Consider the following 27,986-nt stretch of genomic DNA (forward strand, 5'->3'; position numbering starts at 1 on the left):
AAAAATATCTACTACTTACTCTCTAGTAAAAACTTTTCTTTCCTTAGTTAAAAAAAATGTGGCCTAGATCAGTGACTATGATCTCATAAATGTTGAGATTCTAAGATCATAGTTTTAGAACTGGTAGGGGACTGCAGAGGTCCCATAGTCCAATCTCCTCATTTTACATATCAGGAAACTGAGTCTCAGGGAGTGTAAGCAAACTCCCTCTACTAATAGAGTGAAAATGTCCTCTAACTTATTGTCTTAATTAAGAGTTGCTTAAGCCACAGAGCTAAGGTGACTTGCTCAGTGCCACACAGTTAATATGTAGGACTTGAGCTCTGGTCTTCCTGAGTCTGAGAATGTTAAATCTACTATGTCGTGTTGCTTCTCTTAGGCTACTAACATGTTAATATTTGCTTTTTTGTATATTGTTTTGCTGTTTCCATTCTTTGTGTTCCATTTACCTCTCTGCTATGCTACAGCCCTGCTCAGATGGAGTTAGGAAAGGAAACAAAGCAGTCAGTCTGGACAGTGTTGTAATAGAACTTTCTTATACTCTCTTAGTTTCTATCTTCTTCCTATGTTGATATATATCCTAGGGCCAGACAGGTAGGAATTTGAATAGGGACAAACTGTCCTCATGAATCTCTGAGGTATCCCAAAAGTCAGAGGATACGATCATGGGACATAGCTTTTCAACTGGAAGAGACTTTAGAGTCATCAAATCTGACCCCATCATTTAACATTAAGAATCTCAGGTCAAGAGATTGGTTATATGTGTTTCCCATGGTTACCAAGATAGTAAATAGTAGAACCAGAATTTGAATCTTGGGTCCTCTGACTCCAACTTCCAATTCTTATTTTCCAAAGTTACATTGACCAACCCACATTTGAAACAAGTTGTCTCACTGGGTTGAACTGAGAACTAAGAAGGAAATGTGACCCTCTTTCCTCTTTGCAATTCCTATAAAGCCTGGTTGCTTTGGTAGGTTACACAAAGCCACTCATGCCAACAAGTATCATTACTTGGGAGTCTGATTCTTCCTGAATGCATATGGAAAATCACTCTATGAGAGGATCAGTCTCTTTATGGGAAATAATGTGAATGGATCTACAAACCCCAGGACATATAAAACCAGCAAAGTAGTAAGAAATGATAAGAAGGTGCAGAAAAAATTTACCTAAGTTCTTCAAAAGGCCAATAAAGAAAGAGAAGAATCATTCTACTCCTTTCAGAACTGCTTAATGACTGTTTTTTTTAAAAACCCAACATTTTTCATGCCCAAAGACAAGGTTCTTTAAAACTATGTTTTAAAGGTGAGGTGAGGTTCTTTTTTTTTTTATAAAGAAAATGAAACTTTAAAAATAAAACTTGATTTATGTTTGTGGATGTTATGAGCAAAGGCAGAACCAGTCCAGTGCAAGGTAAGAAATAACAAGGGATTTAAAAAATTTTAAATATTTATTTTCAGTTCCAAATTTTTTCCCCTCCCTCTGCCTTTCCTACACCCATTGAGAAAGCAAGAAAAATGATACCCATTATACATATGAAGTCAGCTACACATATTTCCATATTAGCCATGTTGCCAAAAAAAGCAAGAAAAATAAAGTGGGGGAAAAAAGGCTTAATCCGTACTGAGTTCATCAGTTCTCTCTTTGAAGGGGATAGCATTTTTCATTTAAGTAATCCTTTCACAGATATCATTACAATATTGCTGTTACTGTGTAAAATGTTCTAGTTCTACTCACTTTACTTTGCATTAACTCATAAATCTTTCAAGGCTTTGTTTTTTTTTTAATTGGGTCTATTTTTATTCACAAAAACTCTGCAAACCCCAAATCACTTATCATCATCATCATCATTATTAGTTACATTATTTTCCCATAGTTCTTTTTTTTTTCTGTATTTGGGGAGCATTTTCCATCATGAGTCCTTTGGAACTATCTTGGACCATTGTATTGCTGAGAAGAGTCAAGTCTATCACAGCTGATCAACACACAATGTTGTTGATACTGTATACAATGTTCTCCTGGTTCTCTTCATCTCACTCAGCATCAGTTCATGTAAGTCCTTCCAGGTTTCTCCAAAATCCGACGGCTCATCATTTCTTCACATTTTTGTTTTTTGTTTTTGCAGGGCAATGAGGGTTAAGTGATTTGCCCAGGGTCACATAGCTAGTGTCAAGTGTCTGACGCCAGATTTGAACTCAGGTCCTCCTGAATCCAGGGCTGGTGCTTTATCCACTGTGCCACCTGGCTGCCCCCCACATTGATTTTTTTAAAACTTTGTGTTCTAAGTTTTCTTCCTCCCTCCCTCCTCAACCCTCCCTATGGAATTAAGCAATTCAATATAAGTCATACATGTACAGTTATGACAAGCATCTTCACATTAGTCAAATTGTGAAAGAAAATAGAATAACTTTAGAAAGAACAAAAAAAATTATACTTCAATCTGTATTCAAATATCATCAGTTCTTCCTCTGTTGATGGTTTGCATTTTTCATATGTCCTTCTGATATCTTACTCATCATTTCTTTCACAGTTACTACAGCTAACCGTATTATCCTCCATCCTATTCCTTCCCCTTGTTATTTACTCTATTTACTATCTTCTTTCACCCTATCCTTCCTCGAAAGTATTTTGCTTTTTACTGTCCCCTCCCCCAATCTGCCTCCCTTCCTTAACCTTTCTCCCCATTTCCCCTTCCCCTCTCACTTTCCCTCAGGGCAAAATATATTACTATATGCACTTGAGTGTATATGTTATTCCCTCTTTGAGTCAATTCTGATGAAAGTAAGGCTCACTCACTCCCCTACTTATTCCCCATTTTCCCCTCTACTCCATAAGCTTTTTCTTGTTTCTTTTATGTGAGCTACTTTACACCCTTCCACCTCTCCCTTTTCCTTTCTTCCAGTGCATTGCTCTTACCATTAATTTTATTTTAAAGATGTCATCATGAGTCAGCTAGGTGACACAGTGGACAAAGCACCAGTCCTGGACCCAGGAGGCCCCAAGGCCAAATCCATCCCCAGACATAAGCTACCCCACCCTTCTTGCTCCACCAAAAAACAAGGATAAATGCTTTACAGATATCATCCCTTCATATTCAATTAACACCTGTGCCCTCTGTCTAAGTATATTCCTTTCAATTGCCGTAATACTGAGAAAGTTATTATGAGTTGGAAGTATTATCTTCTCATGTAATAATGCAAACAGTTTAATCTTTTAATGTCCCTCATGATTTCTTTTTCCTGTTTACCTTTTTATGCTTCTCTAGGGTCTTGTATTTGAAAGTCAAATTTTCTATTCAATTCAGATCTTTTCATCACAAATGCATGAAAGTCCTCTTTTTCATTGAAGTCCCATTTTTCCCCCTGAAAGATTACACTCAGTTTTCCTGGGTAGATGATTTTAGGTTGTAGTCCCAGTTCCTTTGCTCTCTGGAATACATATTCCATGCCCTCCTGTCCTTTAATGTAGAAGCTACTAGATCTTGTGTTATCCTGACTGTGGTTCCTCAGTATTTGAATTTCTTTTTTCTAGCTGCTTGCAATATTTTCTCCTTGACCTGGGAGCTCTGAAATTTGGCTATAATATTCCTGGACATTTTCCTTTTGAGATCTCTTTCAGGAGGTGATCAGTGGATTCTTTTAATTTCTATTTTACCTTCTGCTTCTAGAATATCAAGGCAATTTTCCCTAACAATTTCTTGGAAGATGATGTCTATGATCTTCCTTGATCATGGTTTTCAGGTAGTCCAATGATTTTCAGATTATCTCTCCTGGATCTATTTTCCAGGTCAGCTGTTTTTCTAAGGAGATATTTCATACTGCCCTCTATTTTTTTATTCATTTGGATTTGCTTTATTGTGTCTTGGTTTCTCATAAAATCACTAGCTTCCATGTGTTCAATCCTAATTCTTAGGCAATTATTTTCTTCTGAGAGCCTTTGTATCTCCTTTTCCATTTGGCTTTTCAAGCTGTTGACTTTTTTCTCATGACTTTCCTGCATAGCCCTCATTTCTCTTTCCATTTTTTCCTCTACATCTCTAAATCTTCCCTATATCTCACTTTCTCTTCAAAGTCCTTTTTAAGCTCTTCCACAGCCTGAGACCAATTCATATTTTTTTGGAAGCTCTGGATGCAGGAACTTTAACTTTGTTACTATCTTCTTCTAAGGATGTATTCTGGTCTACCTTTCCCCCAAAGAAGCTTTCGATGGTCTGTTGCTTTCTCTGCTTACTCATCTTGACATCTTATTTCCTGGCTTTTAACTTCTTCTTAAAGTGTAGTGCTGCTTCCAGGACACACTGTTCCAAGCTACAGCTTGGCTCAGGGGGTGATTGGGCTTGTTCTCAGCCTTCCTGGCCTGTGAGTAATCATGGCCACTTTCTTTCTGACCTAGAAATAGAAGTCTGATTGAAATCTGATTCTCTATGGTCCGAAGATTGGCATGTCTGTACCCCTCCCCCACTTGGTGGCTGTCCCTCAAGTTTGCTTGCTGGTTCAGAATATGGGCACCCCACCCCAGTTCCAGCAGAGACCGCAGCTATTCCCCCCAACCACTGGACCCCCTCACCAGTCTGTGAGCCGAGCTTCAGAAGAAGCAGCTAAAGATTCCAAAGCTCTGGAGGCACTGCCTGCCCAAGGCTGGTTGTGCTCCATGCACTGCACTCCTCTCTCCTCTCTCAGCCTGAACAGCAGGTAATTCCAGTCACCTAATTAAGTCATCTTTGGCTGGAAAAGAGTCTTATTCTGTTCTTATGTGGGTTATGCTGCTCCAAGAGTTGTCTTATGGCATTATTTTTGGAGGTATGTGGACGGGATTTTGGGAGCTGAGGGAGTCACAGCCTTTCTTCTGCCATCTTGGCTCCACCCTTCCAAGATTTTTCTGAAATCATCCCCTTTATCATTTCTTACAGCACAACAGTATTCCATTACATTCATATACCACAACTTGTTCAGCTATCCCCCAAGTGATGGGCATCCCCTTGATTTCTAATTCTTTGACATCACAAAAAGAGCCATTATAAGTATTTTTGTACATATGGGTCCTTTTCCTTTTTCTTTGATCTCTTTGGGGTAAAAACCTAGTAATGGTATTGCTGAGTCAAAGGGTATGCACAGTTTTGTAGCCCTTTGGGTTGTAAAATAATTACAAATGTTTTTCCAGAATGTTTGGACCAGTTCATAACCACCAACAATACATTAGTTTACTTATTTTTCCACATCCTCCCACCTTTGTCATCTTCCTTTTCTGTCACGTTAGCCCATCTGATGGCTGTGAGATGATCCCTTAGAGTTGTTTTAATGGGCATTTCTCTAATTTTAGTAATTTAGAGTATTTCTTCAATATGATCATTGATAACTTTGATTTCCTCTTCTGAAAACTATTTGTTCAAATCCTTTGACCATTTATCAATTGGGGGATGACTTATTTTTATAAATTTGGCTCAGTTCCCTTTATATTTTGAGAAATGAGAACTTTATTAAAGAAATTTGCTATAAAATATTTCTTTCCAGTTTCCCACTTTCCTTCTAATTTTGGCTGTGTGTGTACGTGCATGCACAGTGAGCAAAACCTTTGTAATATAATCAAAATGAGCAACTTTACCTACTGTGATCCTCTCTATCTCTTGTTTGATCATGGACTTTTCCCTTATCCATAGATTTGACAAGTAATTTTTTTCTATGCTGCCCTAATTTACTTATGTTATCCTTTTTGTCTAAATCATTTATCCATTTGGAACTTATCTTGGTATGTGTTGTGAGATGTTGGTCTGTGCCTTGTTTCTACCAGCCTGCTCTCCAGTTTTCCTAGTAGTTTTTGTCAAATAGTGGGTTCTTATCCCATTAACTTTTTTATCAAACACTAAACTGCTTTGGTCATTTTCTTCTGTATATTATATACCTCAATTATTCCACTGATCCAGTACTCTATTTCTTATTCAGCACCAGATTGTTTTTATGATTTTTTTTTTTTGTAATAAAGTTTGAAATCTGGTACTGCTAGGCCACTTTCCTTCACTTTTTTCCCTCATTGATTCCCTTAATATTCTTGACCTTTTCTGTTCTTCCAAGTGAGTTTTGTTATCATTTTTTCTAATGCTATACAGTAATTCTTTGGTAGTTTGGTATGGCACTGAATAAATTAATTTTGGTAAATTGTCATTTGTATTATATTGACTTGGCCTACTTCTAAACAATTACTATTTTTCCATTTGTTTAAGTGTTTTTGTGTGAAAAGTGTTTGGTAATTGTATTCATATAGTTCCTGGGTGTCTCTTAGCAGGTAAACTCCCAAGTATTTAACACTGTCTTCAGTTATTTTAAATAAAATTTTTCTATATCTCCCTGCTGGGTTTTTGTTGGTAATGTTAAGAAACGTTGATGATTTATGTGGGTTTATTTTATATCCTGGAACTTTGCTAAAGTTGTTAATTGTTTTGATTAGTTTTTTTACTTGATTCTCTAGGGTTTTCTATACCATCATATCATCTGCAAAAAAATGAGTTTTATTTCTTTGTTGCCTATTCTTATTCCTTCAATTTATTTTTCTTGTCTTTTTGTTAAAGTTAGTATTTCTCGTGCAATATTTAATTAAATAATAGTGGTGATAATGGACATTTTTGCCCTACCCTTGATCTTACTGGGAAGACTTCTAGTTTATCTCCATTATCAATAATGCTTGCTTTTTTTTTTAATTTAATTAGATATTACTTATCATTTTAAGAAAAGCGCCACTTATTCCCATGTTTCCTATTGTTTTTAATATGAATGAGTGTTGCTTTGTCAAAACCTTTTTCTGCATCTATCAACATAATTTTTTGTTGTTTTTGTTATTGATATAATTATTTTTATAGTGTTCCCTATATTGAACCAGCACTGCATTCTGGTGCAAATGCAACCTGGTCACAGTGTATGATCTTTGTGTTGGATTGCTGGAGTCTCCTTGGCTGTACTTTATTTAAAATTTTTACATCAATATTTATTAGGTAAATTGATTAATAGTTGTCTGGTTTTGTTCTCCCTGGTTTAGATATCAACACCACATTTATGTCATAGAATTTGGTAGGACTCCTTATTTTTTTCAAATAGTTTATATAGTATCAGACTTAATTGTTCTTTAAAAGTTTGGTAGGATTTGCTTGTAAATTCACCTGGATTTGGGAAATTTTTTCTTAGGGAATCCATTTATGGTTTGTTCAATTTCTTTATCTAAGATAGGGCTATTTAGGTATTCTATGTCCCCTTCTGTTAATCTGGGAAATTTATATTTTTGTAAATATTTCATTTAGATTGTAAGTTTTATTGGCATATAATTGGGCAAAATACCTCCTTATAATTGCTTTAATTTCATCTTCATTGGTTATACATTTACCTTTTTCATTTTTGATACTGGTAATTTAATTTTCAACTTTTTAATCAACTTAACCAATGATTTATCTGTTTGTTAGGGTTGTTTTTTTTTTTAAATAAAGCCAGCTCCTAGTTTTATTTAGTTTGGTTTTTTTTTTCCAATTTTATTAACCCCTCCTTTGATTTTCAGGATTTCCATTTTGGTGTTTAATTGGGGATTTTTAATTTGTTCTAGTTTTTTAGTTGTATGCCTAATTCACTGATCTGCTCTTTGATTGATGTAAGCATTTATAGTGATATAACTTTCTTTCTATGTACTGCTTTGGCTGCATCACACAAATTTTGATATGTTCTCTTGTACTCATTATCTTGAAATTATTCTATGATTTGTTCTGTTTGTTTTTGTGGGGCATTGAGGGTTAAGTGACTTGCCCAGGGTCACACAAGCTTGTGTCAAGTGTCTGAGGCAGGATTTGAACTCAGGTTCTCCTGAATCCAGGACCCATACTTTATCCACTGCAGCTCTTAGCTGCCCCCCCCCCCTGCCATGATTTGTTCTTTAAACCACTCATTCTTAATTTTCAAATTATCTCCTGCATCTATTTTCCAGGTCAGCTGTTTTTCCAAAGAAATATTTCACATTGCCCTCTTTTTTTGGGGGGGGGGCAGGGCAATGGGGGTTAAGTGACTTGCCCAGGGTCACAAAGCTAGTTAAGTATCAAGTGTCTGAGGCCGGATTTGAATTCAGGTTCTCCTGAATCCAGGGCTGGTGCTTTATCCACTGGGCCACCTAGCTGCCCCCTTGCCCTCTATTTTTTCATGCATTTGGATTTTCTTGTGTCTTGATTTCTCTTAAAGTCATTAGCTTCCATTTGCTCAATCATGAGCCACTCATTCTTTAGGATTAGATTATTTTTTCCCAATTAATTTCTAATCAATTCTTCAAATGTTCTTTATTGAATAATTTTTACTGCATTATGGTCCAAAACAGTTGCATATAATAGTTTGGCTTTTGTTGTGAGTTTTAAATTCTTGAATACATGTTAAGTTTTGCATAAGTGCCCTGAAAGCTGAAAAAAAGTCATAGTACTTTCTATTCCCATTCGGCATTCTCCGGAGGTCTAGTAGATTAATCTTTTCTAAAATTCTGTTCATTTTCTTAGCTTCTTTCTTTTATGGTTAGACATATCTAGTTCAGAGAGGGATAAACTGAGGTCCCCCACTAATGTTTTTAATATTTTCTCCTCTTCCTTCAAGAATTTGGATGCTATGAAATTTGATGCATACATTTAGTACTGATATTAACTCATTGTCTATGGCTCTTTTGAACAAGATGTAGTTTCCTTGTTTATCCCTTTTAATTAGGTCTATTTCTAGTTTTGTTTTGTCTGATTGTCATCCTAGCATTTTTTTTTAAACTTCAGCTGAAGCATAGTAGATTCTGCTCTAGACCCTTATTTTAACTGTGCCTGTTTCAAGTATCTGTTGTAAAAAACATTGTGGAGCAGCTAGGTGGCACAGTGGATAAAGCACAGGCCCTGGATTCAGGAGGACCTGAGTTCAAATCTGGCCTCAGACACTTGACACTTACTAGCTGTGTGACCCTGGGCAAGTCACTTAACCCTCACTGCCCCACAAAAAACAAACAACAACAACAACAAAAAGAAATAGAAAAAAAAAACCATTGCTTGATTTTGGTTTCTTATCTGCTTCCATTTTATGGGTGAGTTTATCCCATTCACTTGTAATTAAGATGGTTATTTGTATTTCCCTCTATCCTATTCTCTTCCATTTATTCCTCTTTTTTGAAACACTGTCTCCTCCTAAAATGTCTATTTTGCTTCTGACCACTTATGCCCTCTTCTTAGACCCTTTCCCACTTTCCTGTTGGGAAAGATGAATTTCTATACTCTGTGTTTGTGTGTGTGTGTGTGTGTGTGTGTGTATGTGCATGTGTATGTATTCAGTTCAGATGAGAATAAAATTAAAGTTTTGTTTGCTCCCCATTTTCCCCTCCACTGTAAAAACTCTTCTTTGACTCTTTGATGTGAGATAATTTTCTCCATTCTTCTTTTCCCCTCCCTCTTTTCTCAGCACATCCCTCTTTCTTATCCTCCCATCTTTTGAGATCATTCCAATCATGACACACACCCTAAGAACAATAGTTATCAGGGTGCTACATGTAACATCTTCCTTTTGGGAAATTTGCACACTTTATTTAATCTTATTAAGGTCCTTATGATTTCTCACTTGTTTTCTTTTTATGTTTAAATCTGTGTCTGTCAGATATTCTCTTCAGAACTAGTCTTTTCATTAGGAATACTTAAAAGTCCTCTATTTCACTGAATATTCATTTCCCCCCTGTAGGATTATACTCAGTTTTGCTGAATAGGTTATTCTTACTTTTAATCCCAGCTCCTTTGTCTTACAGAATATTATATTCCAAGCTCTCATGTGATCCTGACTGTGGATCCATGGTGTTTGAATTTTCTGACTGCTAGTAGTATTTTCTCCTTGACCTGGGAACTCTGGAATTTGGCTTGGGAAATATCCTCGGGAGTTTTCATTTTGGGATCTTTCAGGAGGTGAGCAGTGGATTCCTTCAGTTTCTATTTTGTCTTCTGGTTCTAAGATAACAAGGCAGTTTTCCTTGAAAATTTCTTGAAATGTGATGTCTAGGCTCTTTTTTCTGACTGTGGCTTTCAGGTAGTCAAAATAATTCTTAAATTATTTCTACTCAATTTATTTTCCAGGTCAGTTGATTTTCTTATGAGATACTTCACATTGTCCATTTTGTCCAGTCTTTGGACTTTATTTTATTGTTTCTTGCTGTCTCATGGAGTCATTAGCTTCCTCTTGACCAACTCTAATTTTTAAGGAATTATTTTTTTCTGGGAGCACTTCTTTTTTTTCTTTTTTTTTGCAGGGCAATGGGGGTTAAGTGACTTGCCCAGGGTCACACAGCTAACAAGTATCAGGTGTCCGAGGCCGGATTTGAACTCAGGTCCTTCTGAATCCAGGGCCAGTGCTTTATCCACTGCGCCACCTAGCTGCCCCCTCTGGAAGCATTTCAACCTCTTTTACAGCTTTTTTACAATTTTCATATTTAAAAAGTCATGTTCTCTCAAATTTTTTATACTGCTTTTTCCAAGGCTATTAATTCTTTTCATAATTTTCTTGCATTATTCTCATTTCTTTTCCTGTTTTTTCCCTCTACCTCTTATTCTTTAAAAATTTTTTTTTTGTTCTTTACACCTTTCTTTAGTTCTTCTTAGAATTCTTATAGGGCATATGTCTAATCTTTCTATTTTCTTTGACTCAGTGTGACTTTTTGTTGGTTATGCTACCTAAAATTAAATTTGAAAAGCTTTTAAAAGTAGTTTAGAGTGAAATGTTGGGAGAGCTTAGCAAAAATGCTCACTTTATTCTACCATCTTCTAATATTTTAAATCTTTTTCATGTCAGGAAATTTTGCTCTCAATGGTACTTTGAGGCAAATTAGGTTTTGTATCTCAAAGCCTTTGTGAATGCTCAAAGCCCCCAGTGGATGATATAGGGGCCTCATTTTCCAAAAGGAGATAATATTTTGTAATTTTCAAGCTTTGCCCAAGATACACAAACTGAGGCAGCCATGGCTATAGGGACAAAAGGTCCTCCTCACCTTGGTGGTGAGTTGGTGTTGTCATAGGTGGCATAATAGGAATGGCAAGTGAAGGGTATGGTGATGAAACCCACTTTAAAACCATCTAAAACCACTGTTTTTCTTTCTGATTTTAAGGGATATAGGGCTCCATTCAAAGAGCAAATTCTGAGGAGTTTTGTACCTTAAAGCAAATGGTACAAAAATAGGCTATTAGAGATTTGCTAAGTGAACAATTGTATTAAAATTGCTAAAACAAGCACAAAGCCAGGTCTCCCACTCAAAAGTAAAAGGGGAGGGAGAAAGAGGGTTGTTTACTTCCCTAAAGTTACAGGGGTCAATGAATAATTTTTTGTCATTTAAAAAAATCTGAAGAGATTGCTTAAAATTCAGTATCATTATATTTGTATCAATAAAGCATGAGTACTTACTCATGTAAAGGAGCAATATGGTCCCCTGAAACCTTGATGAATTAGAGGCTAATGTTTCAGAGATGGTTAGAGAGATTAGGTAGGTGAAAAGCTGGGCAGGGGGAGGTCTGATCTACAAATATCCGAGCAAATGACTGATCATGGATTTAGTGCTGGAAAAGACCACAAAAGCAACTGAGCCCAACCAAACCCTTCATTTTATAGATGAAGAAACTGTATCCCCAAAAGGTTAAGTGACTTGCTTGCCCGGGGCCACACAGCTAGTCAGTGTTTGAGACAGATTCAACTGTATCTCTTCCTTGACTCCAGGTTCAATGCTCTATCACTGTGTGACCAGGCACCTCTGTGAGGAAAGTGTTTTGTAGAACTTAAAGCACTGGAGAATGTGAATTTGTTGTATGTTCTTTTTCCTTCTCCTCCTTTAATTCTAAATAAGCTACCTACTTTTATTTCATGACAATCCTCATTTGTGAGTATACTCTTTTATTCCCAAAATATGGATAATGAAGGTTTGTTGTGATATGAGTCAGCCCTATCCTGATTGGAAAGCTTCTTAACTCTGAATGTGGCACTTTTTCTGTTACCTATTCTAAAATCAATAGACAATAAACCTATAGTAATTTTGGGAATGGGTACAAATAGTAAAGACAAATTTATGAACAATTTTTATGAAGATTTTAATCATCTTTGAACACAAAAACACTGATATACAAGTGACTCTCAGTGGGGTTTTCCCTTGGCTTATCACAAAGACACAGTCCTTTCTCCTTCTAATCTAGATTTTCCTTTTCTTATTTGTGCATAATTTAAAAATCAGCCTAGTCTTATAATTTATACAGCTTGTGGTATTCTAATTTTGTTGTCAACTAGAAATAGTGATTACTTTTAATGATTGTAGTATGAGTTTGCAGTGAGGCTTTGAGGCCAGAATTATGTCACGTTTTAGAATTTGTACATTGAGGAGAAGCTAGGTGGCGCAGTGGATAAAGCACTGGCCCTGAATCCAGGAGGACCTGAGTTCAAATCAGACCTCAGACATTTGACACTTACTAGCTGTGTGACCCTGGGCAAGTCACTTAACCCTCTTTGCCCCGCAAAGAAAAAACAACCAAAAAACAAATAAAAACAAAACAAGAATTTGTACATTGTATATATTTAATGGACAGAATTAAATAGACTACATCAGTTCCTGAAAATTTAGGATAATTCCCTTCTCCCTAAAATTTCCCTGAGATAGTATAATATCTTTCACTAGCACTTAAAGGGGTGATGGGACTAGAGTATATATGATGAACTCTGATAGTATGGTAAAGGAGAAAATAGCATCCTTGATTATTAATGAAAAGTGTGTCTTTGAGTCAAGAGAGCCAAAAAAAAGATATCAGTAGAACAAGTAAAAGATAAAAGGCCTTATTTTAAATATATCCATAACTTAAATACAAAATAAAGACCACAGAGATTTACAAGTCTAAAACTAGTATCTGATTGTCAAAATTTTAAGAACTTTCAAAAGGAGCTGCTAACAGGTACTGTCATATCTTTACTCTGTAGCTTCCTCTGTGTATAAAGCTACATTCCCCCCAAAATTTAATTTTTAAAATTTAAATTTAAACCCAATTCTTTGTATGTTCACACTTTCATCTAAAGTTACTAAGATCATGATTAGGAATGATCTTGGGGTGTTAGCATCTTTCTATCTAGCAGCAACATACTAGTACTGGTAAATTCAAGGACATATAAATTTAGTGTCATGAGATTAAGGACCCAAATCTTTGAATGTTTAAGAGAAACTATAGCAAAGATTTTTTTTGTCCTTCCTTTCTCCGACTGGGCTTAAGTCAAGGAGAAAAGATCCATCATCTGGTTTGTGTTCAGGCCCTGCCTGGCTCACATTTCATACAGATAATTCATTTCTTGGATTAAGAAACTTCATTGTGAGACTTGAGATATAGCGGTTTGGAAAGTTTCCTTAGCTTCTCCTGGGTTTGAAGTCCACGACTTTGTAGGGGAGTGAGGGCCATTGGAGGCAGGTGAATCTGTACAAAAAAAAACCATTTGTGTCAGATGGTAAAGTGAACCCAAAGATGGTGATTTCCCTTTTTAAAAAGCAGTAGTGGGGGCAGCTAGATGGCGCAGTGGATAGAGCACCGGCCCTGGAGTCAGGAGTACCTGAGTTCAAATCCAGCCTCAGACACTTAATACTTAACTAGCTGTGTGACCCTGGGCAAGTCACTTAACCCCAATTGCCTCACTAAAAAAAAAAAAAAAAAAAAAAAAAAAAAAAAAAAAAGCAGTAGTGTGAGGGGCAGCTAGGTGGTACAGTGGCTAGAGCACTGGCCCTGGAGTCAGGAGGACCTGAGTTCAAATCCAGCCTCAGACACTTGACACTTACTAGCTGTGTGACCCTGGGCAAGTCACTTAACCCCAATTGCCTCACCAAAAAAAAAAAAAAAAAAAGCAATAGTGTGTATTGTCCAGGCTTCCCACCATGGGTAAAATGAGAAATAAAGGAACTTTTTAAGAGGGTAGCTGTAATACTACTATACTTCCAAAACATTCTGCAGATGCCCTCTTTCCCTCCCCTTCTCCAGTGTCTGATTAGATCATCTCCATATAGAGCAGGGGCTCCTCTGGGGTAAATAGACCTCTTTACCCAGGTAGATTTCAGGGGGTCAGTGAATTTGAACAAGAAAAAGACATCTCTATTTTCACTAACCTCTAATTGAAATTTAACTTTTTTTATGAATGTAGGAAAAGAGACATTTTGAGAATGGGTCCATAGTTTTTACTAAACTGTCAAAGGACTCTAAGACACAAAAAAGGTGAAGAACCCCAGATCTAGAGACTAATTTGTGTTAATTGCCTTTGCAGCAGTATCATGCTTCCCAGAAACCACCAGTCACATGAGTAGGAATGCTTAGAATTTACCAGGTTTGGATGATACAATGGATTAGTACCAATATTTGGAAATTGTATTGAGACTTACAGGCCTTGGATATGGGATCTGATAATGTAATCCTATTTCAATTCTTGCTGTGCATTCATCTATACATTGTTTAATTAGTTCTGAATCCGTAAGCTGTTAGAATGGAAAAATGAGAATAAAGAAAAAAAATGTTAGCATATTCTAAGGCTACATAAAGTACTTGCCTATTTTTCAAAAACTTCTCACAGATGCAACCAATAAACTCAAAGTTGATAATGGAAAAGTAATTTAGCTTAAATTTTATTATGCTGACTGCATTCTAAAGTAACCCCATGACCTCCGCTTGGGCTGTTTTAGAAATTCCACCTGAGAATTATCAGAAAGAAAGTAAACTATTTCTTCCAAGCATTCTTAGTCTGAAGGCTAGAAGAAAGGCTGTTTCAAATTCCAAAAATTATATGTGGTCCATGGTCCATAAAGGCAGTTCAATTTCAAGGAACGTAATGAATGATGGTGTTTTAAAAACATAAATAAGAAAGGGGGGGAAGGGACCAGGATTATGGTGCTTACTCAGAGTTTACATTGGAACTCAGAAAAAAATTCAAGTTGTATCAGCCCACCAAAGAAGCTCAGAGTAATGGTATCATTTGTGTCCTGTATCTGTCTTGGACATTCCAAAGGTCCTCTTATGCTCTGATACTGACTGGATTGGTGGAAGACAAATTCTGAGAATGGTGACATCTGAAACTAGCAACTGATTCTCTCAGGGTAAGAACTTGGCTTTCTTCCTCTTTTGTAGCAGAAAGGCAAAGCCAGGTAGTCTCAGTTTCCCCATTAAGAGAAGCACTTATTGTGACATCCATTTTAGCAACAAGTTGCAAAACTCTCATTTCTCCCTTGGAATTTTATGCATTTCATGAAATGCCTTTGAACTAGAAAGTTTTTACAAAGAGAAAAAGCAACCTTCTCACATAAGTGAAAGGGGTTGGGGGAAAAAAGATAGTAAATATATCTAGTAAATGTATTGTAAAAAGGGGTTCCTTAGTGCTAGAAAAATAGTCCATCAGGTCAATAAGTCCTTGGAACAATGTGACTCAGGACAAAAATGGAAAGGTTAACTTAAAACTTTACTTAGCATTAATTTAATAAGCATTAACATAAAACTTAAATTGTTTTAACAAGTCAAGAACGACTCTACTATGTCCCAACATGGATGTTAATCAATTTAATAAATGTAATTTAAACCTTTATTAAGCACCAACAATGTTGCAAAGCATGTTGTAGGTACAATGTAATTAAAAAAAAATATCAAAGCACAAAAGTTTTTGCCCTGGAGTTTACATTTCTAATTCAAACAACTATTAAGTACATACAATATGCAAGAAAATGTGAATGGGAGATAAATGACTTAGCTAGACTCTGTCCTCTTCCAGAAACTTGTGTTTTTCTGAGGAATAGGGGATACATGTATTCAGTAGGTTGGGAGAGGGAGAAGAAAAGACAACTCAAGGTGCTTTAGGAAAATCTGAGTGGTTCCTTTACCAAAAGGATTTTTTTGTTTTGTTTTGTTTTTTTGGTTTTTTGTGGGGCAATGGGGGATAAGTGACTTGCCCAGGGTCACACAGTCAGTAAGTGTCAAGTGTCTAAGGCCAGATTTGAACTCCTGAATCCAGGGCTGGTGCTTTATCCACTGCGCCACCTAGCTGCCCCCTACCAAAAGGATTTTGAAAGGCAGAAATTAGGAGTGAATTCCAGGCATGAGTGATGCTCTATGCTACAGAAGAGAGGTAAGATGCCGAGTTTGGAAAAAATCCTCAATTAAACATCAAATTGGAAATCTTGAAAATTAAAAGCAATTAGTAAAGTGGAAAGTAAGAAAACAATTGAATAAGTAAAACTAGAAACTGGTTTTATGGGGAAAAAAAACCTACTGGATAATTTGATTTCAAAAAAGAATAAGAAAACCAAATTACTAGTATTAAAATGATAAAGGTGAATTCACTACTGATGAAGATGAAAGTAATTAGTAAGAACTATTTTGCTCAATTATGTGAAATGGATGAATATTTATAAAAATATAAATTGCCCAGATTAAGAGATTAGGAAACAAAATACTTAACCCCATTTTTGAAAAAGAAATTGAACAAACCATCAATGCGCTCCTTAAGAAAAATTCCCCATCACCAGATGGATTCACAAGTGAATGTTATCAAATATTTAAAGAATAATTAACTCCAATAATATATAAACTATTTGGAAAAACATGTAAAGGAGGAGTCCTGCCAAATTTTTTTGACACAAATATGGTGCTGATACCTAAACCAAGAAGAGCAAAAACAGAGAAAGAAAACTATAGATCAATTTCCCTAATGAATATTGATGCAAAAAATTTTAAATGAAATAGTAGCAAGGAAATTATAGCAATATGTTACAAAGATCATACACTCTGATCAGGTGGGATTTATACCAGGACACATTCAATATTAAGAGACTTATCAGTATAATTGGTGAATAATAAAACCAACAAAAATCATGTTTTTTCAACAGATGCAGAAAAGGCTTCTGACAAAATGCAATATTTATTCTCTTAAAAACACTAGAAAGCAAAGGAATGAATGGAACTTTCTTTAACATGATTAAGTTGTTAATCTATCTAAAACTATCATCAAACATTATTTGTAATAGGGACAAGATAGAAGCCTTTCCAATAAGATCAAGGGTGAAGCAAGGATGACCATTATCAACACTATTATTCAATATTGTTTTAGAAATGAGACATAAAAAAAAAGAAAGAAAAAAGAAATGAGAGGTAGCAATTAGACAAAAAAAATTGAAGGAATTAGAATAAGCAGTAAACAAAACTATTAGTCTTTGCAGATGATATGATGACAAACTTAGAGAATCCTAGAGAATCAACTAAAAACCTAGTTGAAATACTTAACTTTAGCAAAGTTGTAGGATATAAAATAAATGCACATAATCAGTAACATTTCTATATACTATCAACAAAGTACAGCAGAAAGAGATAGACAAGATAAACCCAGGAACTATATAAACACATTTACAAAATGCTTTTCACACAAATAAAAGTCAGATTGCTTATGGGTAGGCTGAGACAATATAATAAAAAGACAATTGTACCTGTTAATTTACTTATTTGGTGTCATACCAATCAAATTACCAAAAAACTATTTTATAGAGTTAAAAAAATAATAATGAAATTCATCTTGAAGAATAAAAGGTCAAAATCAAGGGAATCAATGAAAAAATGTGAAGATAGTTTAGCAGTACTAGATCTCAAACTGTAATTCAAAGAGGTAATCATCAAAAGATTCTGGTATTGGCTAAGAAATAGAGTGACAGATCAATGGAACAGGTTACATCTACAATATACAGAAGTAAATGACCACAGTAATTTATGTTTGACAAACTTCAAAGATGCAAGATTTTGGGACAAGAAATCACTATTTGAAAAAAAAAAAATGCTCAGAAAAGTGGTAAGCAGTTTGGCAGAAACTAGGTCTAAACCAACATCTTATACTGTATACTAAGATAAAGTCAAAATGGATATATGGTTTAGATAAGAAGGGTGATATCATAAGCAAATTAGGGAAATAAGGAATAATTTACCTCTCAGATTTATGGATATGGGAAGAATTTATGACCAAATGAGATAGGGAACATTATAAAATGCAAAATGGACAAAAAAGTTTTTGCATAAAAACAACATTTTTTAATAGAAAGTTTGGTAAAAGTCTCATTTCTCAAATATATAGAGAATTAAGTCAAATTTATAAGAATAGGAGTCACTCCCTAAATGGTAACTGGTCAAAGGATATAAACAGACAGTTTTCAGAAGAAGAAATAGAAGCTATCTATAATCACATAATTCTCTAAATCATTATTGATTAGAGAAGTGCAAATTAAAATAACTCTAAGGTACCAGCACCTCACACTTATTAGGCTGGGTAGAATTACAGAAAAGGAAAACGACAAATGTTGTAGGGGATGTGGAAAAATTGGGACACTAATGCACTGCTGGAGTTGTGAACTGATCCAATAATTCTGGAGAACGATTAGGAATTATATCCAAAGGGCTACAAAAATGTGCTCCTCTTTGACTAAGTAATACCACTCCTAGGTCTGCATCCTGAAGAGATCAAAGAAGAAGGAAAAGGACCTATTTGTAGAAAAATATTTACAGCAGCTCTTTTTGTGGTGGCAAAGAATTGGAAATTGAGGGGATGCCCATCAACTGGGGAATGGCTGAACAAGCTGTGGTTTGTGATTGTGATGTAATACTATTGTGTTGTAAGAAATGATGAGCAGGATGCTTTCAGGAAAACCTGGAAAGGCTTACATGAACTGATATAAAGTGAAGTGAGCAGAAATGATAATATTGTGCAATGATCAGCTGTGAATGACTTATTCTCAACAATACAACAATTCGAGACAATTCTGAAGGACTTATGATAAAAAAATTGTATCTACCTCAAGAGAAAGAACTGAGAGTCTGATTGCAGATTGAAGGATATCTTTGTTTACTTTATTATTCTTGAGGTTTTTCAGGTCTGCATTTTCTTTTGCAACACAGCTATTATAGAAATGTTTTTTCATGATTGCACATGTATAATCTATATCAAATGCTTGCCTTATCAAGGAAGGGGGAGAGGAGGAAAGAAGGGAAAGAATTCAGAACTCAAATTTTAAAAAACAAATGTTAAAAATTTTTGTTTATATGTTATCGAGAAAAAAATTAGAAAAATAAAAAAGAATATTGGTAATTTCAGAGAGACCAGTTCCAACTGAGTGGTGGGGTGATAAGCCAGATTTCAGGAAACAAAGTGTAGACAAGTATAAACAACTATTTCTAAAAATTTGCCTTGGAAAGATATAGGACAATAGCTTGCCAAAATGTAGGGTAATAGTAATAATAATAATAATAATAATGATAGGACCTAACATATTGCTTACTATGTTCCAGGGGCTATGCTAATAAGCACTTTACAAATGTTATCTCATTTGATCACAACAACTCTGGGAGTTTGGGGTTCTGATTATCTCCATTTTACAGCTGAGGTTTACATAGCTACCAAGTGTCTGAGGGCAAATTTGAACTCAAGACTTCCTGACTCAAGGACTAGCAAGCACTCTTATCCACTGAGCCACCTGGTTGCTTTGTAGCAGCTAGAAGATATATGAGGGAGATCTGTACAGGGATAAAGAAAAATATCGTCCTACACTTAGGTTGAAAAAAATCAGCTTCCCAATTGCAAGATGGAGGAGGTGTAGCTAGATAACAGTTCATCTGACATAAGTCTGGGGAGTATAGTTGCTCAAGCAAGTCAACAATATGATAGCAGCAATAAGAATGTGATAGATATTAGGTTTATATCAAGAGGCGATGTTCAGGACTAAAGAGATGACAGTCTCCATGCCCTGTCCTGTTCCTACTCTATATATGGGGTATTGTATTCAGCTCTGGATATAATTTTTTAGAAAGGACACTGATAAGCTGGTAGAAATCAGGATAATAAGGGGCCTTGTGAACATGTCACATGAGGATCAATTAAAGGAACTGCAAATGTTTAGCACAGAGCACAAGAGAGAACATGATAGCTATCTTCAAGTATTTGAAGGGCTGTCATGTGGAAAAGGGATTAGATGTAGAAAGGACGCAGATGGTGATGTAGGAGGCAAAAAAAAAGGGTTAACAGAAAAACCTAAGACTTGAGCTCTAATTTAGATCAGAGCTCCAAGAGGGGCTATAACTTACAGATCCCAGCTCCGAAAGGGATTAATGGATAACTTAAAATTTGGGAAACAAGTCATTAATCACCACTCATAACAAGAACATAAGGAGGCAGGTCATAGAGACCTTAACTATAACAAAGACATAAGAGACAGCCTATGGAAATTCTAACTGATAAATGAAAATATTTTGAAGCTAGGCCTGGAAATGAAACATTCTGTCCTTGGCAAATTGAGGTAATATGCGCAGAAAAGGACAAGTTTGTCCCCAGATTCACCTTATGACATGTAAACCTCCCAAATATACCCGTCATGGAAAAAGGTACCTACCTTGTAGGTTGGCTTAAGCCCCCAGGAACTCCAAATTAGGATAAGCCCTTCCCTGTACCTTCCTAAGGTGGAGATTATTATAATGAGACTGATAATCAATTTATCCATACTATGTAACAATTGGAATGACGCCACCTGCTGGAGACTTACTGTAGAAGAGCTCCGCCCATTAGGTGAAGGTCTTTTCTTTGGCATCAGGAAGTGATGTTTGCTTGTGGGAGGAAGAAGGGGGAGCCTGGTGCTCTGACTCGCTCTTTCCTGAGGATGCTGGTGGAGAAGGGAGCGAGAAATGTGCTCTCCCTTTAATAGATAGATGAATGTAGGCCTTTCTCTCTCTCTTAACCAAATTCTTATTCTCCTTAATAAATGCTTAAAAGTCTAACTCTTGCTAAAGCTTATAATTTATTGGCGACCACTCATTAGATATTTTAGACAGGCTAGCTAGAATTTTAGCCCTTAACAACTATAAACATAACTGTCTTTTCTTTCCCTATTTGAGAGATACCTCCATGATGCTCTCCCTGTGGTCACTCACAGTATTGCAATAAAACTGGGGAAACTGAGTCACTGAGTCTTGTAATTCTTTTGGGACGACTCACGATCAATCTGATCAACTAAATCCATACCACGTCAATGGAATTTTAGGAAAGTTAAATATGCTAGAGCTCTGATGATGACTGAATGGTGACAAAAAGGCATAAAGATCATAGTATTTTTTTAGTTGTAGCTCAGAGAGTAACAGTGCCTGGCACAGAGTAGGCACTTTATATTCTCTTCTCTCCAGGCTTTCAGAAAATTACTCTCTCCTACTTATCTGACCACTCCTGAGTTTCCTTGGCTGGAATTTTCATCATCCAGGTCACACTCACTAACCTTGGGAGTCCCAAAGGCTCTCTGGGCCCTCATCTTTATCTATACTATTTCATTGATGAACACATCAGCTAAAGTGATCTTATCAGTTTCCATGGAATTGATTATTTCTATGTTGATGATTCTCAAAATCTACTTAGCCAGTCCTAACCTCTCTGCTGACCTCCAGTCTCCAACTGTCTATTAGACATCTCAAACTGGATGTCCCATAGATATCTTAAACTCAACAGGTCCAAACTCAAACTCATTATCTCTCCCCCGCCTCAACTTTCCTCCTTTCCAAACTTCCCTATCATCATCAAGGGTACTACTATCTTCACAGTCCCCAAGGCTAACAACCAGGGTATTATCCTTAACTCTTATCTTTCACCCCTCATAACCAATCAGTTGCAGTGACCTGTCTATCTCCTCTTGAATATGCCCCACTGTTTGCTGATACTACCACCACTCTGGGTGCAGGCCTTCATTTCTTTATGCCTGATAGCCAACAGTCTATTAGTTAGTCTGTTTACCACAAATCTCTTCCCACTTCAGTCCATCTTCCACTCAGCCACCAAAGTGCAGATCTGACCAAGTCACCCTCCTACTAAACAAACTCAAGTGGCTCTCTATTACCTTGGAGATCAAATATAAAATCCTTCATAACTCAATCCCCTCCAACCTATGCTGTCTTTTTATTACCCCCCACCCTTGACCAAGGTGTTCTGAGACCCAGTGACACTGGCCTCTCCTTGCTACTGCTTGAACAAGACAAACAAGACACTCCATCTCTTAGCTCTGGGAATATTCACTGGCTGTCTCCCATGCCCGGAATGCTATATGTGCTCATCTTTACCTCCTGGCTTTCCTAAAGTTTCAGCTAAAATCTCATCTTCTATAGGATGTGCTTCCCAGTCCTCCTTAATGTGAGAAAATAATTATTAATAATGGATTTCTTAGGGGAACCCAGAGATCAGGTTCTCGAGTGCTTCCTCTCCGTCCTGTCCTTCCCCCCTTCAGAAAGTCCAGTTCTCTTTGAGAAACTTCAGCAAATCTTATCTGGGACAAACCCAAGGGAATAAAAGAAATGGAGATAGACTCTTTTGTCTAACTCTGCTTCAAGGACTGAGGGGATCAAATCACACCTAGATGAAAGACTTTGGCTTGAGCAACTTCAGTGGGGGTCTTTTGCATTCTTTTCCCAGATGTAATCTGTAGAGTTCATTTTAATTTAGACCACCTTCAAATCATGTCAACTAATGGAATTGAATGATGCTAATCAATTAGCTCTGATCACTATATAATGACCCGCCTCTATCAAAAGAGGATAAAAATCCTTGGTAGTCACCAAGAGCTCTCTTGTCATGCCCTCTTGGCTCTCAGTTCTCCCTCTTAGGACAGTGTAGGTCTGTAAGGGCTTTTCTCATGCTCGCACTAACTGCCATGCTGAAGCTCCCTCACTGCTTTCTCTATCACACAGCCTGAGACCATGAAAAGTTAGGGAGACTCATAGTCAATCCTTTACTGGTATATAGTATTAATAAATTAAAATATGCTTACCCAAAATTAATATATAGCCATAGCAATTAATTTTATAAAACATATTACCTTCCCTCTGTTGATTATTTCATATTTATCCTATATAGAACTTATCTGTACATATTTGTTTAGGGCAACTAGGTAGCACTACGGATAGAGTACTTGAACCTGGAGTCAGGAAGATTTATCTTCTGAAGTTCAAATCTGGCCATAGATACTTACTAGCTGTGTGACCCTGGGCAAGTCACTTAACCATGTCTCCCTTAGTTTCCTCAACTGTAAAATGAGCTGGTGAAGGAAATAGCAAATAGCAAAATAGCAAACTACTCCAATAGCTTTGCCAAGAAAATCCCAAATAGGGTCACAAAGAGTTGGATATGACTGGAAAAACTGAACAACATATTTGTTGCAAATTGTCTTCCTTGTGAGCCCCTCAAGAGCAGGGACTTCTGCTTTTCTCTGTATTACTGGCACTTAGCACAGTGCCTGGCACATTGTTGGTGCCTAATAAGTGCCTGAAGAGTTGCTTAATTAATTGACAGAAAGAACTAGAGATTATAGCCTGAAGAAGACTCAGGGTGGCTATGGTAGCTGATTCTAAGTATTTGAAGGACTATCAAGTAGAAGACAGATTGGAATTATTCTATTTGGCCCCAGAAGGCAAAGCAAGAACAAGGGTAGGAGCTATAACAGTCCACATTTAATTTTAGGTTTGTTCTAAGGAAAAACTTCTTATATTGAAATAGAGCTATCGATAAATGGAATGGGCTATCTTGGGATATATTATGTTCCCTCCACATTAGGTCTTTTAAAGCAAAAGCTGGATGTGTCTATTTGGTATATAGTAGAAGGGATACTTTTTTCAGGTATGGGCTGGACTAGATGGCCTCTCTCCAGTCCTTTACAATTCTCATGTTGTGAATCTATGGCTAAATATGCCATGGGGAAAGGCTATTTGAGCAGGATTTTGAAAGAAAGATAGGATTTAGAAATAGAGAAAAAGTAAGGCATTGTAAACTTTGAGAGAAGAATGAACAAAGGTACAGACAGGTCATTTACATGATCTAACAGGAGAGCAGTGGGTGGGACAAGTGATAAAACAAAGAAACAAAGGGTTTATTGTGAAGTAGTAAAAAATTGGTAGGCAGATGATGGTGTACCTTGGATGTCAGTTTAAAGAATATGGAATCTGAGAGTCGGTAGGGGCGGTTCCAGTTAAATCAATATTTTAATTCAATTCTGCAAACACTGATTAAGCAAATATATGCAGGGCACTGTGTTTAGTTTAAACCTGGTGCTTACTGGTTAGTAAGGGACATAACACAACAGATAATTATAATCCAACAAGCCATCTCTTGAAACAAAAATATTTTAAAAGGAAGAAAAAAAAGCAGTTGATAAAGCCAACTAACACGGTGATGATATGGAAATCCCAATTGTGCAAGTGAAGGAGAGAGGTGCATTTTCTAACTCTTCTCCAGGACTAAACTTGGTCATTATAATTATGTATCATTTAGTTTCATTTTACTTTTTTTTCCACATTGTTGTAGTCATTGTGTATGACATGTTTTCCTGGTTCTTTCCATTTCACTGTGCATCAATTCACAGAAGTTTTGTTATGTTTCTCTAAATGGCTGGACCACTTCGCAGTTCTACCAAGGGGATATTAGTATGCTTGTATTTCCTCAGCCTCTCCAACATTAATAATTATCATCTTTTGTTCATTTCATCTATTTGCTAGGTGTGAGGTTAAAAGTCAAAATTGTTCTGATTTGCATTTCGAGTGTGATTTCTCTAATTTTCATCTCTCTATTTACTTGCTCCTTCCCAATTGCTTACAAACATGCTCAGCTGTCCGAAAAATTCTTGATACTACCATCCCCTCAACTCCTACCCCTTTTTCTTCCTCCCTCTCACAGCCAGATTTCTGGGAAGAGCTGTCTACATTCATTGTTTTTACTTATCACTTAATTACACAGTTCAGAAGAAAGGACACTGAAAATGGAGGCAGAGGACCTGGGTTCAAATATCAATTCTGTCATTTTACTACCTTTGTGACCTTGGGCAAATCATTCAACCTGGCTGAGCCTGAATCAGATGCTGTTTGAGGTCCCTCTCAGCACCGTCTATGATCCTGTGAAACTGTTCTTTCCAAGGTCACCATTGATCTAATTGTTTAATCTAATGGTACTTTCTATAGAAAGAATTACCCTCTCTCCCTAGGATACTCTCTCTTCTCTGGGTTTTCATGACAGTGCTCTCTCCTGGTTCTCTCTCTACTCCCTGACCTTCTCCATCTTCCATCAGATTATCATCCAAGTGTGGATGTATCCAAGGATTCTGTTCTCTTTTTAGATTTCATAAACTCCCACAGGTTTGGCTATCATGTTGATACTTCCAAATCCATACATTCAAACCTCTATCACCAACATCCAATTTGGACTCTTCAACCTGGATGCCTATATGTATTTGTAAAGCCTAAAATTCTAGCTGTGATGTTTAAAATCTAATGTACCTGACCTGACTGACCCCAGTGTGGGGGATTACTGATCAATTCAGTAAGAGTTTAGGCTTTTAAGTATTTATTAAAGTGTATTAGAAGTTAGTGAAGAGAGAGAAGTTGAGAACAGATCCCTTATAGCATGGAAAACCCTAGCTTAGATCTATTTGGTGTAATGATTGGAATGACACCACCTGCTGGAGACTTAATGTAGAAAAGCTCCGCCATGAGGTGAAGGCCTCTGAGCGCAAGCCATGTGGTTAAGGTCCTTAGCGTCAGGAAGTGATGTTTGCTCGTAGGTACTGTCTATCAAGGCTACCAGCCAATCAACTTGAGGAGCCTCCCATCTTCTGGGAGGAGGACATGAAAGAGGAAGCAGATGCTGGGGGAGGAGGTCTCTCTCTTTTTGGTTTCTGACCTCACTGTGGTGAAGGGGAGAGACTCCAGAGGACTTCTAAGGAGAATTGAGGAAAGATAGGATTGCCGGGTTGTAGGAATTCTGTTCTCAATCTTTCTCTTTCTTTTACTCTTTCAATAAACCCATAAAAACCTAAACTCGTTTTAACAGTGATTTTAGTCAGCTTCCCCCAAAATTGGGGTAACAGATTAGAACCTACATTTAGAAATTTAAATTATACATTGGTCTAGCCAGAGAGAGATAAACCTTCCTTTCCTAGCAGCCCATGTGAATTCCTGCCACCACGCCAAAGTCTGGACGAAAAGACCTCGCTTCCCCATGGCTTCTCCCAGAAGCCTCCTATGAAACAGGAAACAGGGCCGTCCACACACACAGCTCCAAGCTAATTGGCTGGTAGCTCTGATTGACATGACCCACAGGCAGCAGACATCACTTCCTGATGCCAATCTGACCTTCAAAACCCCAGAAAAGGCCACTTCTAGATGCTAAGTCACATGCTTTCTTTTCATGGCAGAGCTTCCCTGCAATATCTTTCTTAGCAGGTTGGTAGCACTCTGATTCTCACATATTTCAAATTCAACAAATTAAAACAGAACTCATTGTCTTTTCCTCTAAACCCTTGCCCTTTTCTTAATGCTTCTATTTCTGTCAAGGATACTACCAGCCTTCAAGTCACCTGGGTTTGCAACTTCAATCATTCCTCTCCCTTACTCCCATTATCTAATCAGTTGCCAAGTCTTGTAGGTTATTCTCTCTCTACCATTCTAGTTCAGATACTTATTACCTCTCACCTGAACTAATCTAATAGCCTCCTAATTAGTCTTCCTTATTCCAATCTCTGCCTTCTTTAATTTCTCATTTACACAGTTGTCAAATTGATATCCCAAAAGCACAGGTCTGGTTATGTCACTCCCCTGCTCAAGAAACTCCAGTGGCTCTCTCATGCCTCTAGAGTAAAATACATTATCCTCTCTTTAGTATTTAAAACTCTTTACAATGTGGCTTCAGCCAACCTTTCAGGGTTTACCCAGTGCTACACTCCTTTACACACTATGTTCCTATCACAGACTGACTTGCTGCTATCAATATATGTGCCACCTCCTGCATGCAGACCTTTATACATTTTGTCCTCCTACCTGTGGTGCACTATTTCCTCCTCACTTCTGCCTAATTTCTTTCAAAGCTCAGCTCAAATGCCACCTCTTACAGGAATCTAATCCTGATCCCCGAGTAGCTAATGTCCTTCCCCTTGGAAACTATTTTGTATATGTTTTGCCTGTACCTTTATAAAAACATTTCTATGTTGTGGAGCCCCTCCCCCAAGAGACAAGCACTGCTCCTTGAGAGCTGGCACAGTTTTAGTTTTGTCTTTGTATCTTGATGTCTAGCACAGGGCCTGACAGAACAGGCACCTAAATACTTTCAATGAAACCTTACACTCTGTAAACTGGCAAAGATGACAAAATGCGGCAATAGTCCATGCTGGAGGTGTTGTGGAATGATAGCCACACCAATGCATCATTGATGAAACTGTTAAATGGTATAGCTATTTTGGAAAGCAATTGGCAATTATGCACATAAAGTGACTAAAATGTCCATTCCCTGTGAACCAAAGATTTCATTCCTGGGCTTATACTCTAGTGAAGCCATCTATAAGAAGAAAGTTTCCATATGCACCAAAATATTTATAGTAGTTCTCTGAGTAATAGCTAAGATTTGGAAACCAAGTATCTGGCCATCAATTGGGCAATGGCCAAACAAATTGTGGTATATGAATGTAATGGAATGTTACTCTGAGGTGTGACTAACATAGAGAAGCATGGAAAGATCTATATGAAGCTATGTCGGCAGAGCAAAAAACCCCACCAATACACAATAACTTTAACTGTGTAAATGGAAGAATAACCACACACCAAAAAATCAAAAGTGAGTGCAACAAAATTATAAAGATCAAGCAGGACTTAAATGAAAAGATGTAAAAACACAAACCCAACCTGACCCATCGTCTAGGTGAGAGGTCCACAAATGTTATATAATGAACAAGTTTCCAGACTTTTTTAATGTATCAATCAGTTGTGATTTTTTTTTCCTCTTTAAAAAATATTATTTGTTTTATGGGCCAGCTATCTGGGAAGGGGAGGAGGAGGGATATTTGGAATACCTATGATGATGTAAGAATCAGAAAATATCAGTAAAAATTTATTTTTAAAAATATATTGTTAAAAAAAAAAAGAATAAATGAAATCAAGCTTCTTGGAT

General features: G+C 36.8%; 1 protein-coding gene across 7 annotated transcripts in view; it reads right to left on the minus strand.

Moving 5' to 3' along the window:
* Positions 1 to 12,555: 12,555 nt before the first annotated feature.
* The window catches only part of LYRM1 (LYR motif containing 1), a 35,150-nt gene continuing 19,719 nt past the window's right edge, over positions 12,556 to 27,986 (minus strand). For all 7 annotated transcript variants that reach the window (XM_043975073.1, XM_043975074.1, XM_043975069.1 and 4 more), the window contains 2 exons: positions 14,401 to 14,493; positions 12,556 to 13,450 (listed from right to left, as the gene is read on the minus strand). In XM_043975073.1, coding sequence (XP_043831008.1) covers positions 13,334 to 13,450; positions 14,401 to 14,493 — 210 coding nt within the window. In that variant the 3' untranslated portion in view covers positions 12,556 to 13,333. The remainder of the gene's footprint in view (positions 13,451 to 14,400; positions 14,494 to 27,986) is intronic.

The sequence above is a fragment of the Dromiciops gliroides genome, chromosome 1, assembly GCF_019393635.1.
Source record: "Dromiciops gliroides isolate mDroGli1 chromosome 1, mDroGli1.pri, whole genome shotgun sequence".
Classification (NCBI taxonomy): Eukaryota; Metazoa; Chordata; class Mammalia; order Microbiotheria; family Microbiotheriidae; genus Dromiciops; species Dromiciops gliroides.